The 15,144-nt window shown below is 41.2% G+C and overlaps 1 protein-coding gene and 1 long non-coding RNA gene across 2 annotated transcripts; one reads left to right on the top strand and one right to left on the bottom strand.

Annotated features, from left to right (window-relative positions):
- Positions 1–4,491: 4,491 nt before the first annotated feature.
- Positions 4,492–7,785, bottom strand: LOC128763525 (uncharacterized). The gene is made up of 3 exons (XR_008415656.1): positions 7,538–7,785; positions 5,783–5,922; positions 4,492–5,647 (listed from the first exon to the last, which is right to left on the bottom strand). It is a non-coding gene; the product is annotated as an uncharacterized LOC128763525 (long non-coding RNA).
- spartb (spartin b) lies at positions 7,135–15,133 on the top strand. Its single transcript, XM_053872371.1, has 8 exons — positions 7,135–7,311; positions 7,819–8,582; positions 9,641–9,838; positions 10,927–11,095; positions 12,076–12,270; positions 12,363–12,521; positions 12,587–12,677; positions 14,283–15,133. The coding sequence occupies exons 2-8, from the start codon at positions 7,824–7,826 to the stop codon at positions 14,482–14,484; spliced, it is 1,773 nt and encodes a 590-aa protein (XP_053728346.1). The 5' UTR covers positions 7,135–7,311; positions 7,819–7,823; the 3' UTR covers positions 14,485–15,133.
- Positions 15,134–15,144: the final 11 nt, after the last annotated feature.

Raw genomic sequence — 15,144 nt, 5'->3', positions numbered from 1 at the left:
TCAAGTGACATCATCTCCACAAGAGGAAGAAAGTGACCACAGGCAGTGCTGGGCCAAGAATGTTGGAGATGATGGAGAGGAGGACTTCCAAAGAAGTTTGTGAATGCTGCGTGATGGGAAAGGCTGTTTTGAAACTCATCATTTAAACTGACACGTCAGTCATTTACTACAGAAGTGGGGTGATGTCACAGCAGCCTCCTCCCAAGCTCCTCTGGAGTGAGATGTTTGTCCACAGAGATATTCACAACATCTCAACAGTAATTTAGTTAAGAACTAAGTCTAGATAATGCGTTTCATGGTGCAAGCTCTTCAGTTAGTTATAGGTTTTAACTCAAATATGGACATGGCACACCGGCCATTTTTGTTGTCCTTGTCGCTTTTTCTAAGTAAAACAAAATTTTCCAGGCGAGACAGCAATTTTGTAGCAATGGGTATCATGAAACAGTATTGCAGCGTTGATGAAAACAGTGTCCTATTTTCAGACGCCACTAGATGGCGCTCTTGGTTTAGGAATGAGGTTTCATTGAATCAGTTGCTCAACATTTTACAGCAGATAGCGCCATCTGGTGGCCTCTGAAAATCAGCACTGTGTTTCAAGAAACTTCATCAACCTTTTAGTAATGTGTCATGAAGCCTCATCGAACCATCACTACCATTTTGTAAACTTTAACTAAATATTACTGGGTGAATACAAACATTTTAGATTTTATCTTGTGTTATCTTGTGATGTGATGCTACTCGTTGACAGTGTGAGATTCCACCGGTGAAGAAAAAAAACACACACAATAGGGCCCCTGTAATAAGAACCACTGGCACATAGGAAAAGTGATGACTTTCCTATGACATAATATGGTCTTGACAGCTCATGCCGGTGGGGTTCGACCTAAATACATGAGTTATTTATGAAGGCTCAGCACTGATTTCCGAGAAATTCTTGTCTGTATTAGTTCAGTGCATTATATGAAGTGCTCTGAGCAGACAAATATTTCAGCCTTCAGCTGCCTGTATCAAGTGTGTCAGTCAGGCGCGTTTTGGCATGTTTATTTAAAGATGAAGTGGTTGCGTCAGGATCATTGAATCAAGATGATATAGATGAATAAAAGCATGCATTCTGATGTGTTTTTAAAAACCAAGTTGCCGGCTGCTGCCTCATAAAGAACTTGATCCTGGGTTCTTGAGGCGAAAGCGTGAGGTCAAAGGTGAGCCGCTGAAAGGATGTCATGATAATATAGTGGGGTCGTATGGTGACCATCTCTAGCCACAACAGGTGACAGATGGGTTCGCTTCCCTTTGACCTCTTTGAACCGAAAGAATTGTCTGAAGAAATATTGACCTATAACGTTGACAACAGCTGGTGCAGTTAAAACAATCCATCTGCGGGAAAAAAAAAAGTGATGACTCAGGCGAAACGAAAATGTACTTCAGAACAACTAGTTGTAAAATTTAATGGTGTATTTGATGTAAAACAGCAACAGGAATGGAAACCAGTGCTCAATAAAACAAGTAAATGTGAGGGAAAAGAACAAAGGAATGAAATAAAGTGAAGTTAAATGGAACTTCATTGTACCCTGTTATCTCCATGTTCCCCAAAATTCTACTGAGCAAGACAGCAGTTATGATCCTAACCAACATTAATCCCTTAAACCCTGGATTACTGAGGAATAATGAATCCCCCGACACAAACTGTTTACTTGCCACAACTTTATTGCATAAATGATTTGCTTCACTTTCTCATAATGCTCTCAGTCTTTCCAGCTTTCGCCCACTATAGAGGAAATAAATGTGCTAGTTGTTAGTGGCACTTATAAACTCTATTTAAATGAATCCAAGCTGCGACAAAACGCTCAATCATGAGGCTTATAAAATGTTTTGATGGACTCGAACCCGCAAGCCTTTACTCAGGCTGCCAGAGGAAGGAGCTGGCGCCATCTAGTGGAGGATCTTGTTGGTAGTATTAATATTTAATAATATAAATGCTTTTGTTCTCACAGTAAAATGTATGTGAGTTCAAAATGTGCTGTACTTATTTATTCCACCAGCCCTCTTTGTCTAATTTGGAACTAAAGGCTTGTTATAGCGCTCAATATTATTAAATAATTTGCTGTTATTTTTCTCTCTATGCGTATGGAACATTACAAAGGAAAGTCATTTTGATATTTGTCATTAATGAACTGAGTCTTGGGTTCGATTCCTAGTGAGGGTTTGGGTTGGTGGTGTTATATTGTTTATTGTTAAAACTCTTGCATTAAAAACTTCACAAAATGTGGTGGAACATTCTCCAAATGCTCTGACCGTGATGATGATCCTGGAAGAGGAACTGATCTTGGCTTAAGAGCGTCTCTCCATTGTCCTGGAATGAGTTTCAAAAGGGCTCCAACATGTCCGATCTGATCGCTCAGGGGGAGTTTGAGTCTCTTCTCTGGGAGTCTCCCGCTTCCATCCACGCCAGTAAAAGAGGCATCAGCTTGGTGAGAGAATGATTGTTGATTTCAGATCAGACTTCAAACCTCCATGCAAACCTTGCTATGCACGCAAGATGATGATGACTTCCATGCAACACTGGATGAAATTAAAAAGAGAGAAAAACCAAAACACCATGAAGGCCAGGGAAGGCGCAGCTGGATCACGCTGCTGAGACAAACCCAGTGTTGAAGTCAGTTTGAACAGAAATGCAGTAAGAAATGAGGAGAGTAAGTTGTACGTTGTTGTTCATTTTTTTGCTTCACACGTATGAAGGACAGGGTACATTTTCCTGCTGAGTCATCGTCGATGGCGTTTGTTCATGGCGTTTCGTGTCAGACATATGTTTTTATATCAAGCTGATTAAAAAAAAAGGCTTACTCAGCAGTTTCAGTCAAAGACCACATGACAGGCTGACTGAAGTCAACTTTGCCTCACTTCCTGGTTGCTGTTCAGGTCTCAAGTGCTCAAGTGTTTACTGTAAACGTTGATCAAATGATCCTTGCATATTGATCAGAATGAGTCGTAATTCAAGATAAGACGACAGAACGATTTATATTTACGCTGGAGGTTGATGGGAAAAAAACAACCAAAGTTCAAATTTGTGTGATAGCAGATAAATCTATGTTTTATATGTTGAGTAATGAGCCAATAAATAAGCTACAGAGTTTTCTTCTCTCGCCAGGGTTTGTGATGTCAGACATCAGTTTCACAGTGACATGAACGTGTTCACGCATGTGTTGGATTCAGAAGATTGATTATTACTGGATATAACTGTCTTCAGGCTACTTCCGATATTTGCCCCTCTGCTGTTGTGGTGGCAACTGCAATAATAACAATAATAAATAATAATAGCAATAGCGATAACTTCTCAATGCAGTCAGGATATTTATGGTCATATCATAAATTAGTTGAGGGATGGATGTGATAAATCAGACAGGTTTAATGATTAATTTAATAGTACATCAGGACAGACTCCTCACAGGGGCTGGTGTAGAACAGAGCAGAGCTGGCCACAGGCAGGCGTCGCCCGGGTACGTTTTGATGTCTCATTCAATTATTCATTGATGTATTTATTTGAATTGTCTATATGGATTTTTATTTAACCCCTTTTGATTATATCAGAGTGATGCTGTGGAAAGTAGCTGCATTTAACCTTTTAAAAGAGTCTTGATATGTGTTTTGTCCAAGGTATTGTTGCATTATTTAATCCAGATTTAGCACCTTTAAACCTTTTTTTGCAGCACTTTGATAACCAAAACGCTACTTTTTTCTCTGAATGGGGAAATTTACTCTGAATTATTGTACTCTCCTGATGGTGGCTGCTGCTTTGTTTCACCTAGAAGGTTCAATTTCAGGGCGATGGCGTGCTCTAGTGAAGAGCTGCTCCTCCAGACTCATGGAGCCCAAGTGTGTTTTGTAGATGCCTCTGGGCATGAGAGCCAACTGTGGGGTCCAGGAGTCCTGCAGCTGGTCCAACTCATCCCAGGACCTGCATTACAACTGCAGGTCAGATTCTGTTGTTGATGCATTTGACTCATGAAAAAAAAAAAGAAAAAAAGAAATCTGTCCCAACAAACAACAAAAGAAATTTGATTTCTGTCTCACTTGGATCATAATAAAAATTGGGAAAAGAATTAGCCACATTTATTTGGGCTGTTTGATTGAAGAAACAGTAAGAACAAACAGAATTCAACATTTATTTCATTTAAATATTTTCTTTCCATATTAACAGACTGTTTCTTGTGTGTGTGACAAGGCTCTTTAAGATCATTTAAATCAATGTATTTCCTCCTTCCATCCTGAAGGGTTCTTCAGGCTGTGTGATTTTCAAACTCCTCAAATGAGTTGCTACAGCACTGTTTGGAAACTCAGTTTCATTTTTATTTTAAAAGCATAATAAAACTGCCGGCCACACGCAGGTCAATATCATGGCCAAAATCAAATAGTGATTGAAATGCAAGAAGAAAAATGATTTCAAAGACCTCAGACATCTAAGACAAACCTAAGTAACACGAGGCGTCTTATTCAATGAAATAATAATGTTGTAAAATATAATGTAGAAGAGTGGACTTCTCTGCTGCCCTCTGATGGTTTCTCTTAAGAAATGCCTGAGTTATCATCCTCCTGGCAGGTGTGTGACTTCAGGTTCGTCCTGACCCCAGACAGTCCGACTTGGCTGTGCAACGGCATGTACATGTGGGATGAATGGAACGGGACCCAAACAGTCCGAGTGTTGCTTTCATTTGTGGATGCTCAGGACAGAGACATGTTCCACCACATGTTCGCTCAGGGGACAAGCTTCAGAGATCAGGTGTCAGTATAACCATCATTGTTATGGCTTGCACAATTTTTATTCATGTTGTCATGTGTCTCAGGACGGCGGTGCGAGCTATGCCAACTCATACCAGCCCGAGTTGTCCGCACCTCCCCGGCACGAGGACAGCGAGGAGTTTGTGAGAGGTCAGGTCATGTTGCTTTGCCTTGCTGAATCACTGTTAAAGTGAAAATGTACTGCACTCCAGGAGGTCTTTCGGCTACCTTGAAGAAAGGATCGAAGTTTGTTTGCAAAAACATCCAGAAAGGGGGCACCAAAATAAGAGAGCACACCAAGCCACATGCCAGACCAACTCATGTCAACCCCGTAAGCATGGCAACCCTTGAGAGAGTTGCAAAGGCGACAGATGGAGCTGCCGAAGCCACTGAATACCTTGGTGACAATGCCTTTCATGCAGAGCGATTTTCTCTCTCTTGTTGTTTTTCTAAAGAAGTGAACGTTATACTGTCTTGTTCTGTAGTGGACGCGGCACATGGCATCGCCGACTTTGCTGGGAATAAAGTGGGATCACAAATTGATGATCAAGACATACGGAAGGGCGCTCGTGTGGTGCATGGTAAAGACATCATCTTCATTAAAATAATTTGAGCGGAAATTGACCAAAAACAAATATTATTAGGCCGAATAAATTCCTTCTTTTTCTTTGGTGATTTCCTATTCTCTTCTTGCGCATTCCCATGACACACCTGTTCCACCTTTGTCACACCCTTGAGCCTCATTGGTCGTCTTCCTTTTCTTTGTCGCCAACAATAATCTTCTCTGCTCTCCCAACACTCTGTCCTCTTCAAACTCCTCCACGTCCCTCTGACGTACTCGTTTCTGAGGTCACTGTGGTAGGTTGGAGCGATGCTATGGAGGAAGTTGTATGTCAACAAGTAGATCCTATTATTGACAGGCACATCTGACAGTCGTCTTCACTGTCTACACTCTTCTCTTTTAATCCCTGTCCCAGACTGGTCCTAAATATTCATCAGTTTTCTCTACCTCTACTCTTTGCATCTTCACTCTTCCTCCTGGCTTCTGTTTGGTCCTACTTTGATGCCCAGGAGTGCATGAGTTTTTCTCCACCTTGCGCGAAGCTTCAGAAGACTTCTTCCAGTGTGTTGAAGATGAGACCGTCAGAACTGTGGAACACAGGTAAGTCTGGTTCAGGTTTGGTTTCTTTGCTTTGGTTCAGACTCACGCCTTTTGCACATCACTCCTCTTGAGCCCAGGATCTTAACAGTTTTGCTCTGATGAATTATTTTGCAGAAATGGCCCTGAAGCTGGACGAGCTGCGTCTCACGGTGCTAAAATATTCAGAAATATTTTCAAGTCCGCCAAGAATGTCGTCAAGCTGGGGCCGGGTCATATGATGACAAAGTTCATAACATCAGGTTGCAAAGCCATTTTGGAAAAGCCAAAGAAAAAACAGTAGTCACATATCCAAGTTTTAAACTTTTTATGAAGTTTACTGAACTTCTGAAAATTGATGCCATTGTTGATTTACTAACCTCAGGATTTCATTTCCTTGTATCTGTGTAATATTCGTAAGGATTGTTTAATTTGGATTTTGTTATTCCTTACACTTTTATTATTCTTTTTTTTTTGTTAGTTCACGGTATAGCAATAATGAGGGAGTCATATGTTCGAATTCCAATGAGGGAACCAGTTTGGTCCTAAAATTGTTTTGGATTAATTAAAACTAAATGAACTATGTTGGGTCTTATTAATAATAGTAATACAATATTATTGGAGTTTTTGTACAATTATACTGATGATTAATTGTACTTTATACGTGGAGTTAAAACAGCATCATTTTAATTGAAATATATCTGATTTGTATCGTGAAATTCAATAGTTTATTTTCAGTCAGGACAAACATACAACAATACAGTATTATATAAAATATATAGAGAAATGAATGTGAATACTGCAAAAGTTAATATAACATCTTGCATAAGTTATCCCACAATTGGGACATTTGATTCGTCACAGCAGCAAACACTGAACATTAAATATATTCGTAAGTAAAAACTTATAGGCAGCCACATACAGCACAATTAACAACAAAAAATGAACACACGAGAAAAATAAATATGTTACCATAATTCATATGAAAAGAAAAACAAAGCGCAATGACTGTACCGTTTCGTAATAAATGAATTAAATTAATGCAATGGCAAATGTTTGACAATAAAATATTAGCGAATATTAAAAACTACATTCGTGTATTTTGTGTGTTATTCCGGAATTTACTGTTAAGCGTGTAGCTGACAAACTCTTTGTGTTTCCGGTAGTAGACCCAAGGGTATCAAAATAAAACAATCCATAGCTACATCTGCACTATGGAGAAGACGGATATGACGTGTGGGTACGGGCCCTCGTGACGCGTATGCGCTTACATCATTAATCTACGGTGTTTGGCGTCAGAGTTCATTGATGGACCACTTTCACAGCCTTGTGTAACTGCACTGGGTGTGTACTTTAAATTTCCGGTTAGTATTAATCCACCAAGCGACTGCTCCGAGAAGGTAAGTTTTATCTCCGTCACTTTCAGCTAGAAGCTAATGCTACTTAGCCAGGGAGACGTCAACAAGCTACAGAGCGTTTCTGAAACGCAACTAGACTGTCGTGTTGGTTCCCGGAGACGTCTTAGCTTCTTTGTTAATATTCTTAATTCCACTTTAGTGGTGACGGGCAGGTTAAACATACACGAAGCGGTTTAACAAAGTTACTCGTAAAGGAGTAATAACTCACAACTGAAATGCATCTCAATTTGTCCGTGCTGCCCTTCCTCTGTCTCTCATGCCACAGATGTAGATCTTGAGGTTTTCCACTGTACACGTTGTGCCGTCATGTAATATCTGGTATGAAAATCAGCTCAGTTGCCACGCAAGTTAATTTAGTAGTTTACGATGACTGTGTCTCACTGTGAGAGTAGGAATTGATCAGTATTAAACAGTTATAACGTTGAAAAAAAACTTTACTACTCGTCAGTTTATGATTATGGCACATTTAAAAGTGTACTTTTAATGCAGGCAATATGGAGAAAGCCAACCAGGCGGCCTTTGACAACGCCAGACTGGAGGTGATCAAGGATGGCTACAAGCGAGGATTTGAATGTATCAATAAAGGGCTCACCGCTGATGAGAAAGGAGACAAGACGCAGGCTCTGGAGCTTTACAAGAAAGGCCGACAGCACCTTCTCAGGGGTATTAGCGTGCCGTCCGCGGGGGACGACTGTGTAGGCAGCGCCTGGGCTTCAGCGCGAGAGATGCAGCAGAAGATGCAGGAGACTCTCAGCAACATCACAACGCGTCTGGCCATCTTGGAGACCAACTCTGATCAAGGTCAAGAAGCGGTGTCTTCTCTTGCAGCCTCAGGAAACATCTATCCAAAAATCCCTCCTCAGCCAGCTCCACCAAGTCTACCTGAGGGAAAGGCACTCAATATAGGCCTCAATATTCCTCCTTCCTGTCCCACTCCCTCCAGGCCCTCTGAGCAGCCTCCAGCTTACTCTCCTCACGCAGCAGACGGTCATGTCTCCATCTCATATGGGACGGAATCAGGGGAGCTGTCACTGGTTGGGGAAGAGTTCTACTCCCACAACTCCAGTCCATCGCCACAGAGCGTGGGAGAAGATGCAGATCAACTCCTCTACATTCCACATGGGGTTCAGATATTCTTTGTGACTCCAGACGGGCAAGTGAGCGCCCCATCTTACCCTGGATACCTTCGGCTGGTCAAGTTCACCAGCGATCCCTCGGAGCGGATGCCTAACAGGCCGCCAGCATTTCTGCAGGTAAGACCTGTTCAGCCTTCTCACCTTTCACCTAGATGCCATGTCTGATCGCGGCTCTATTTACCTCAGGCCTGGATCATGTGAGTTGTGATGACTCAGCGGCCTAATCACTCTTGGAAATGATGTCATCCAGTTGGGAAAAAGTCCCACTTGAGAATCCAGTCCTGACCTTGGGTTTCATATTTAATCTTCAGTTGAGTTTGTGCCTAATAAGTTTCACCAAAAGTGTGAAATGTTCGCTCTCTATTTGATGGTAGCAAAAACACTTTCTAAACTTCTTGAAAGCTTCTGTAGTTTTATTTATATAAATATATACATACATTGTATACTTATAACATTAATATTTACTGGCCTGATGCATAGCAAAGTCATTTCTGAGGGATGAATGTATGTATGAATGCATTATTTATCTGCACTGACCTTGTCAGTGAATGAGCTTGCCAGTGTGAGACATTATATTGAAACATCACTTGCCCTTTTGAAGACATAGTGGATAATGTGACATTCGTTGTCCAGCACTGAAAAGGGTAAACCATGATCCGTGGTGAGTTCAGCAGAGGGTCAGAGGTTAGTCTGGACTGATGGGCTGCACTGTGTCCTCAAAAGCGACCAACAAATGCATCCTTTGACGGCTTTCTACACACAGCCAGCAGTAACTAATGGATGTTGTGATGTCAGAACAAGAATATTATGATCACATGTGACTTCCTTAACTGAAATCATGAGACTTCCTCTTACCTCTCACATGGTTTGTTGCTTGGTCTGTTTGTCTTCAAGGTTTTTATTTTTAAAACAAAATTTAAATTTTATTATTGTAGTCATTCATGTTTACGCTGCTATGATTGTGCTCTTTAAATGCTGATGTCATAGGTCAGGAAGTAGGAAGTTAACCAGGTGCCCCTTGCAGCATGTGGTTTACATCAATGCACTAATAATATGAAGTTGACTCTGCTGACCTCTGATCCAGTCAGAAACACAACGCCATGATAAAAACACTGTTGCTTTCAGTGAACTTTCTGTTGTTGTATTAAATCTCACTGGTGTTACCTTGCTGGCAGGTGTGTGACTGGCTGTATCCCCTCATGTCCCTGGACTCCCCGGTGCTGCTGTGCAACACCGGCGTCTTCATGTTTCCTGACATGATGGCCGCAGTTCCTGGTTATTACGTTGGAGTGGTGCTTTCGTCCGAGCTGCCTCCCACTGACAGAGAACTGTTCCGCGATCTGCTCTCACAGATGACTGACCTCAGGATTCAGGTTTGTCCAATGGTTCCCGTCAGAACAACCGCCAAAAATCTTTTTGCTGTGCCTCAAATAAATAAAGTTGCAATGGAGAGAGGAGTGTTGAGTGGAGAATATTTGATTTGGAAGTTCAGGACAAAAGAAGAAGAGGAAGACAACCACTTAGGTTCATGGATGTGATGAAGAGGAGAGGTTTGACCAGGGATAAGGTTAAGGTGGTGGTGAGTGACCTACTGTGGAAATCCCTGTTGGGAAATGCTGAAAAAGTTCCTCAATAGCCTTTTTATCACATTATATTATTGACCTATTCTTTTTTTAAGTGTCAACATCAGCTTCTTAAAATGCATTGCTTTTATTCACTTATTTATTTTACTTATTATTTTTCACTTATTAGCAAATAAGTATATTATAAATATAAATGCAAGTAAATAAATATAAATTCTTCATGTTTATAAAAGTTCCTGATTGTATTAACTTCTTAAACCAGCATTAGTAAGAGTCATCGTCAAAGTATTCAGAGTCAAGTATTGAAAGAAAGTGATGTTGCTTGAAAACCCTCTGCTTCCCAAAAGTTTAGATTTTTCATGACTCAGCAAATCCGAAACTTTTTCCCATTTTTGGCATGAGTACACCCCTGCTCTTCACCTCTCAGCGTTGCGTCTGTCTCAGCATTGTTGGGGATTTAAGACGAGCAGGTGACAGGAATTAATTCCACCTAATGCTCTTATGTGCTGCCGCTATAACGACTTGGCTGCATAAGGACGAGCGTCAGTTCAGCCATGACACGACGACGCTCTCGCTCAGATTGATGCCAAATATAGCCGTCTCTGATGGACCTGGTTCAGCGTCAGCGAGTAGGCACTTTCTGTTTTTTGGCTCCAGTAGATTTATTTTCCTCAAAACAAAGAGGAACAGTGTCGATGCAGAATGTTTCAACCAATGGCAAACTCTGACTGGAGGCGCTGCTGAATGAGAGGAGTGATTGTTAGGTAGAGGTTACGATGAGACAAAAAAATCAGAGGCTCCATTTCCTCCAATTTTATCCTGTTTTCTTGGAGTTGATCAATGCATCTGTCTGTCTGACTCTCTGGGTGCGTCTTCAGGCTCCAGATGAAGCTGCAAGCGGCATCGATCTGAGCCAAACTGTGCCTGTTGCCCCTCCTGAGGTAGTGCCCTTGCCAGAGAAGACACCTGAGGAGGAGGAGGAGGAGGCAGCAGAGGGGAAAAGTCTGCCCGAGTGGAGCGAGAAGGTGGCAAGTGGGATCCTGACTGGTGAGGTCACGCTTCACTCTCAAACCTTTTGGTGGTTATGGGTCTGAAAAAAGATAAGGGGGGCCGACAATGAGAGTCTTGTGGGGCTTTCTCTTTAAGCAAGCAAAATTTTAGCTTTCACTCTGCTCAACTGGGGCTTCTATTCATTCTAAGATTCTATTCATGCTACCCCATTAAATTTCACCATCTTTCTATTCTGTTTCAACACTCATTTTCATTGAATAGCTTGTTTTTGGGCTGAATCCCAAACTAATTCCATTCTGGGAACAACATCCAGTTCTCTAAAGGATTCCCAACTCATCTTCCAACTTTTGTGTGAGCATGAAGTGGAATCTACCCTCAATAACCAATTCGTCGGTTGGGGTTTTTCCTCCCACATTCGTTTCATCTGTAATCGCCTTTGGTCATTTGCAATATCTGGAGTTACTGTACGTTACACTGTGAGATGACAGGTCTATAAAAGCTGGACCGGAGTATTGCTGTTGTACTTTGCAGAAGGCGATGAATGAGTGCCTCTGGTTGTCACCGTCTTGGGGTTACCTGTACCACCACAGCCTTGGCCTTTGTTAGAAAACAGCCTTGGCCTTTGTTAGAAAACAAGCGAGAAAATTTGTATTGACATGTTATCATTTTGCACTTAAGAATCGTGATGAATTACAGGTTATAGATCATAGATGATCATCATGTTCAGTTTTCATCATCATCAGATACAGCGATATTTCACGAAAAATTGCTCAGATCCTCACCTTTCTCTCTTGGAGGTTACTCGTGTTCACACCAGTTAGCTGTTAGCTAGCGCAATATCATTCCACTCATGACATTATGACCCACTTCCTAGCCAGTACATAGCGGCCGCTGAGAAAGTGCTCTTTTTAAAAGACACAAAATTTGAGTTTGATTTTCTTTTATGGAACAAAAGCATCCCAATACTATACTACAAGAGTTTGAAAAGAAAAATAATTTTCTCCTTTTTTTCCCAGGGGCCTCCTGGTTGAGTTGGGGTTTGGTGAAAGGAGCTGAGTTCACCGGCATGGCCATCCACAAGGGGGCATCTAAACTGCGAGAGCACATCACACCGGAGGACCAGCCCACGCACGTCAGCCCCACAGTCACCAAAGGCCTCCATGTGGCCAAGCAGGCGACGGGGGGAGCTGTCAAAGTCAGCCAGTTTCTCGGTGACTTCATCCTCCCTACTCAGCTTCTTTCTCTGACCTTGTGTGTCGGTGTTGTTCTAACTGCGATTACGTCATGCTGTGCTGCTCTGCAGTGGACGGAGTTTGTAGTATTGCCAACTGCGTGGGCCGAGAGCTGGCACCACACGTGAAGAAACATGGAGTCAAACTCATCCCTGAGTCCATGAAGAAGGATAAGAATGGACGTTCCAACATCGATGGGGCCATGGTGGTGGCAGCGAGTGGCGTGCAAGGTGCAGCCAGACCTTGGTTGTTAGCATCACTGCTGACTCACTCATCCACATGCTTTGATGTGCAGGGTTTGCCACGATGTGGACAGGTTTGGAGGTGGCTGCCAAAAACATCGCCACAAGTGTAGCATCAGAGACCGTCACCACTGTCAAGCACAAGTGAGTCATCATCATCTCCCTCCTGAATATTACATTGCAGCTCAGCGCCGCCTGCTGGACCGGTTTTCTTTGTTTACTTTGCAAAATGACGCCATGCATTCTGCAAACAAAACCACCTGAATACTCACTCGTTCATCTTCTCACTTCCAGATTTAGGGGTCTACAAAACCGCCTTTGACCCATCTGATGAGAAGTGTGCATTTCTTTCATAGACAGCTTCTCACTTTTCACTCTGCTACGCAACATGATCCTCTTTGATCTTCCAAATATGAAATGCTTTCGCAAATGCAACTTTTCTGCATGAGTCATAGAAAAAGATGGATTATGAAACAGGTTCAACTCTCACCTCCAGGATTCTCAGAAATGCAAATCTTCACCTACACTGCTTACTCTTGCTTACAATTTCATCAATATCCGAATATTTAAAATGGCCACCGTTGATTTTTCAAAGTTGAAAAGTTTCCAACTGATGACGTCTGAATCATCATTGGTTGCAAATTATTGTCTAAAAACACAATCATTGCATGAGATAATGAACAGTGTATTTAACAGTAGTGTCACTGTTTGTTTCTAGCTGCCTAATAAAATGTGTGAATTAGAATCATATTAAAATACAGTATAATGAAAAATAACTGTATATTAGATTTATTAGATTAGCTTGCCTTTGGGAAATTTGGTTATGTATATTGAAGAAAAAGCTTTAACTCAGATTCCGTTTTCAGTTCTGTGAGACACTGTGAGGGAAGAGTCATTGTCTGTTGCCATCAATCCTAAATCTATCCTAAATTCATTCTCAAATCAGGTGATTTATACAAATTTGTTATCACATTTTAACACTTTTCCTAACCGTCTTATCTATAATTCATTTTAACTGCATTCATAAAACATAGTAATGTATTCATCAGGCTGTATCGATGGCATTATAGAAGTTTATAATCATGTGTGATGTCTGTAAGAACTTGGTTATAATGCGTTGGCAGTAGCAAGTGTTTCCTGGATTACATATTTTACAATAATTACCATAACCTAATCTCATTCTGAAGAGGTAAATAAAGTCCATGAAGTCCACCGCTTAAAAACACAATTATGATTTATAAACTTCACAAGTTGTTTGTGGTTTTTAACATTCTGAATGGCTTCTATCAATCTTCATATATACATTCTAATGTCTTTTGAATGTAGAAATAATGCATTATAGATGAGACTTCTTTGGGACAGCTCAGGTGGGTGTCTTCTCTATACATGCTGGTCTTCTGTCCTGGGTTTGTCTTGAGTGTTATAGTAAAGAAGCTCATAGTTAAAGAGATGTTTGGGAGTCTGAGAGTGATAATATGCCAACTCTGCTTTAGGAATGTTCAGATCTGACATGGAGTCTTTGTGATGAGATGACTAATCCTGGAGGGAGAGATTCATTTTTTCTTTTTCTGTCCAAGCTCTTGGCTAATGCAGCCATTGAAGCTCTGAAATAAAAATTGTACTTGCATGAACATAATCTTTCACACATGCATGACACTTTCATGGCCGTGAGCACTACTACTGAACCCCCCTCCCAAAGTGCCTTTCTGTCCTGCTCTGACCTGTCACCCAATCTGACTTCTCGTGAAGGTATGGCGCCGCGGCTGGACAGGCCACAGATCACGCCGTCAACTCGGCCATCAACGTCGGCATCACCGCCTTCAACATCGACAACCTCGGGGTCAAAGCTGTGGTGAAAAAAACTGGCAAGCAAACTGCCAAGGCCATTTTGGAAGACTACAAGCTCCCGGATAAATCAGACAATGAGAAGAGCGTGGAGAAACACAAGTAGTTCTCTCCCTTCTCACCGCCTTTAACGCCTTAATGCTACTTTATACTGTCATGTAAACAGGTATCTATTTCTGTGATTACTACTGTGATGCTGCTGCACTTTACTTAGTTTAAAGCTCTTTGACGAACAGGAAGTATAAAACCAAATCATGTTTTTATCTCGACTTTTGAAGGTGCAACTTTAGCTTTACTGTAACAAGCTTTAAATATCGCAATGGTACTTTCACTAACCTGTGTGTTTACCTTTTTCTAATGAGTGCGATTTATCTGCTTCTAATAAGGAATTAATAATGTTTATTTTTAATAATAACTTCCCACTGTGCCTACATTTGTCATAAATTATGCAAATATAATATAAATACATATATAATTGGATGACTTTTTAAAGTAGTTGGACCATTGACTTGTGGAGTTATTGATGATTTTTTGTGTGTCTGTCACGAGCAGGGATGTCATTGTTCAGTGTAGTGGGTTCCGTCCAAATTGGTCCAAGTCTTTCAGTTGAATATCACCAGCTTAGGTGTCTGACTTGATATGTGTGTGTTGATGTGTGGACAATGTGTTTCTGGTTCTCCGTCAGTCTTTTTTTCTTATCAGAATTTAACACTGGAGGCTAACCTAAACAAAATAAACAACATTTTTGGAAAATCCATATTTTCAT

The sequence above is a fragment of the Synchiropus splendidus genome, chromosome 8, assembly GCF_027744825.2.
Source record: "Synchiropus splendidus isolate RoL2022-P1 chromosome 8, RoL_Sspl_1.0, whole genome shotgun sequence".
Lineage (NCBI taxonomy): Eukaryota > Metazoa > Chordata > Actinopteri > Syngnathiformes > Callionymidae > Synchiropus > Synchiropus splendidus.
Note: the sequence above shows the minus strand (reverse complement) of the source record. Positions and strands in the feature narration are given on the sequence as shown.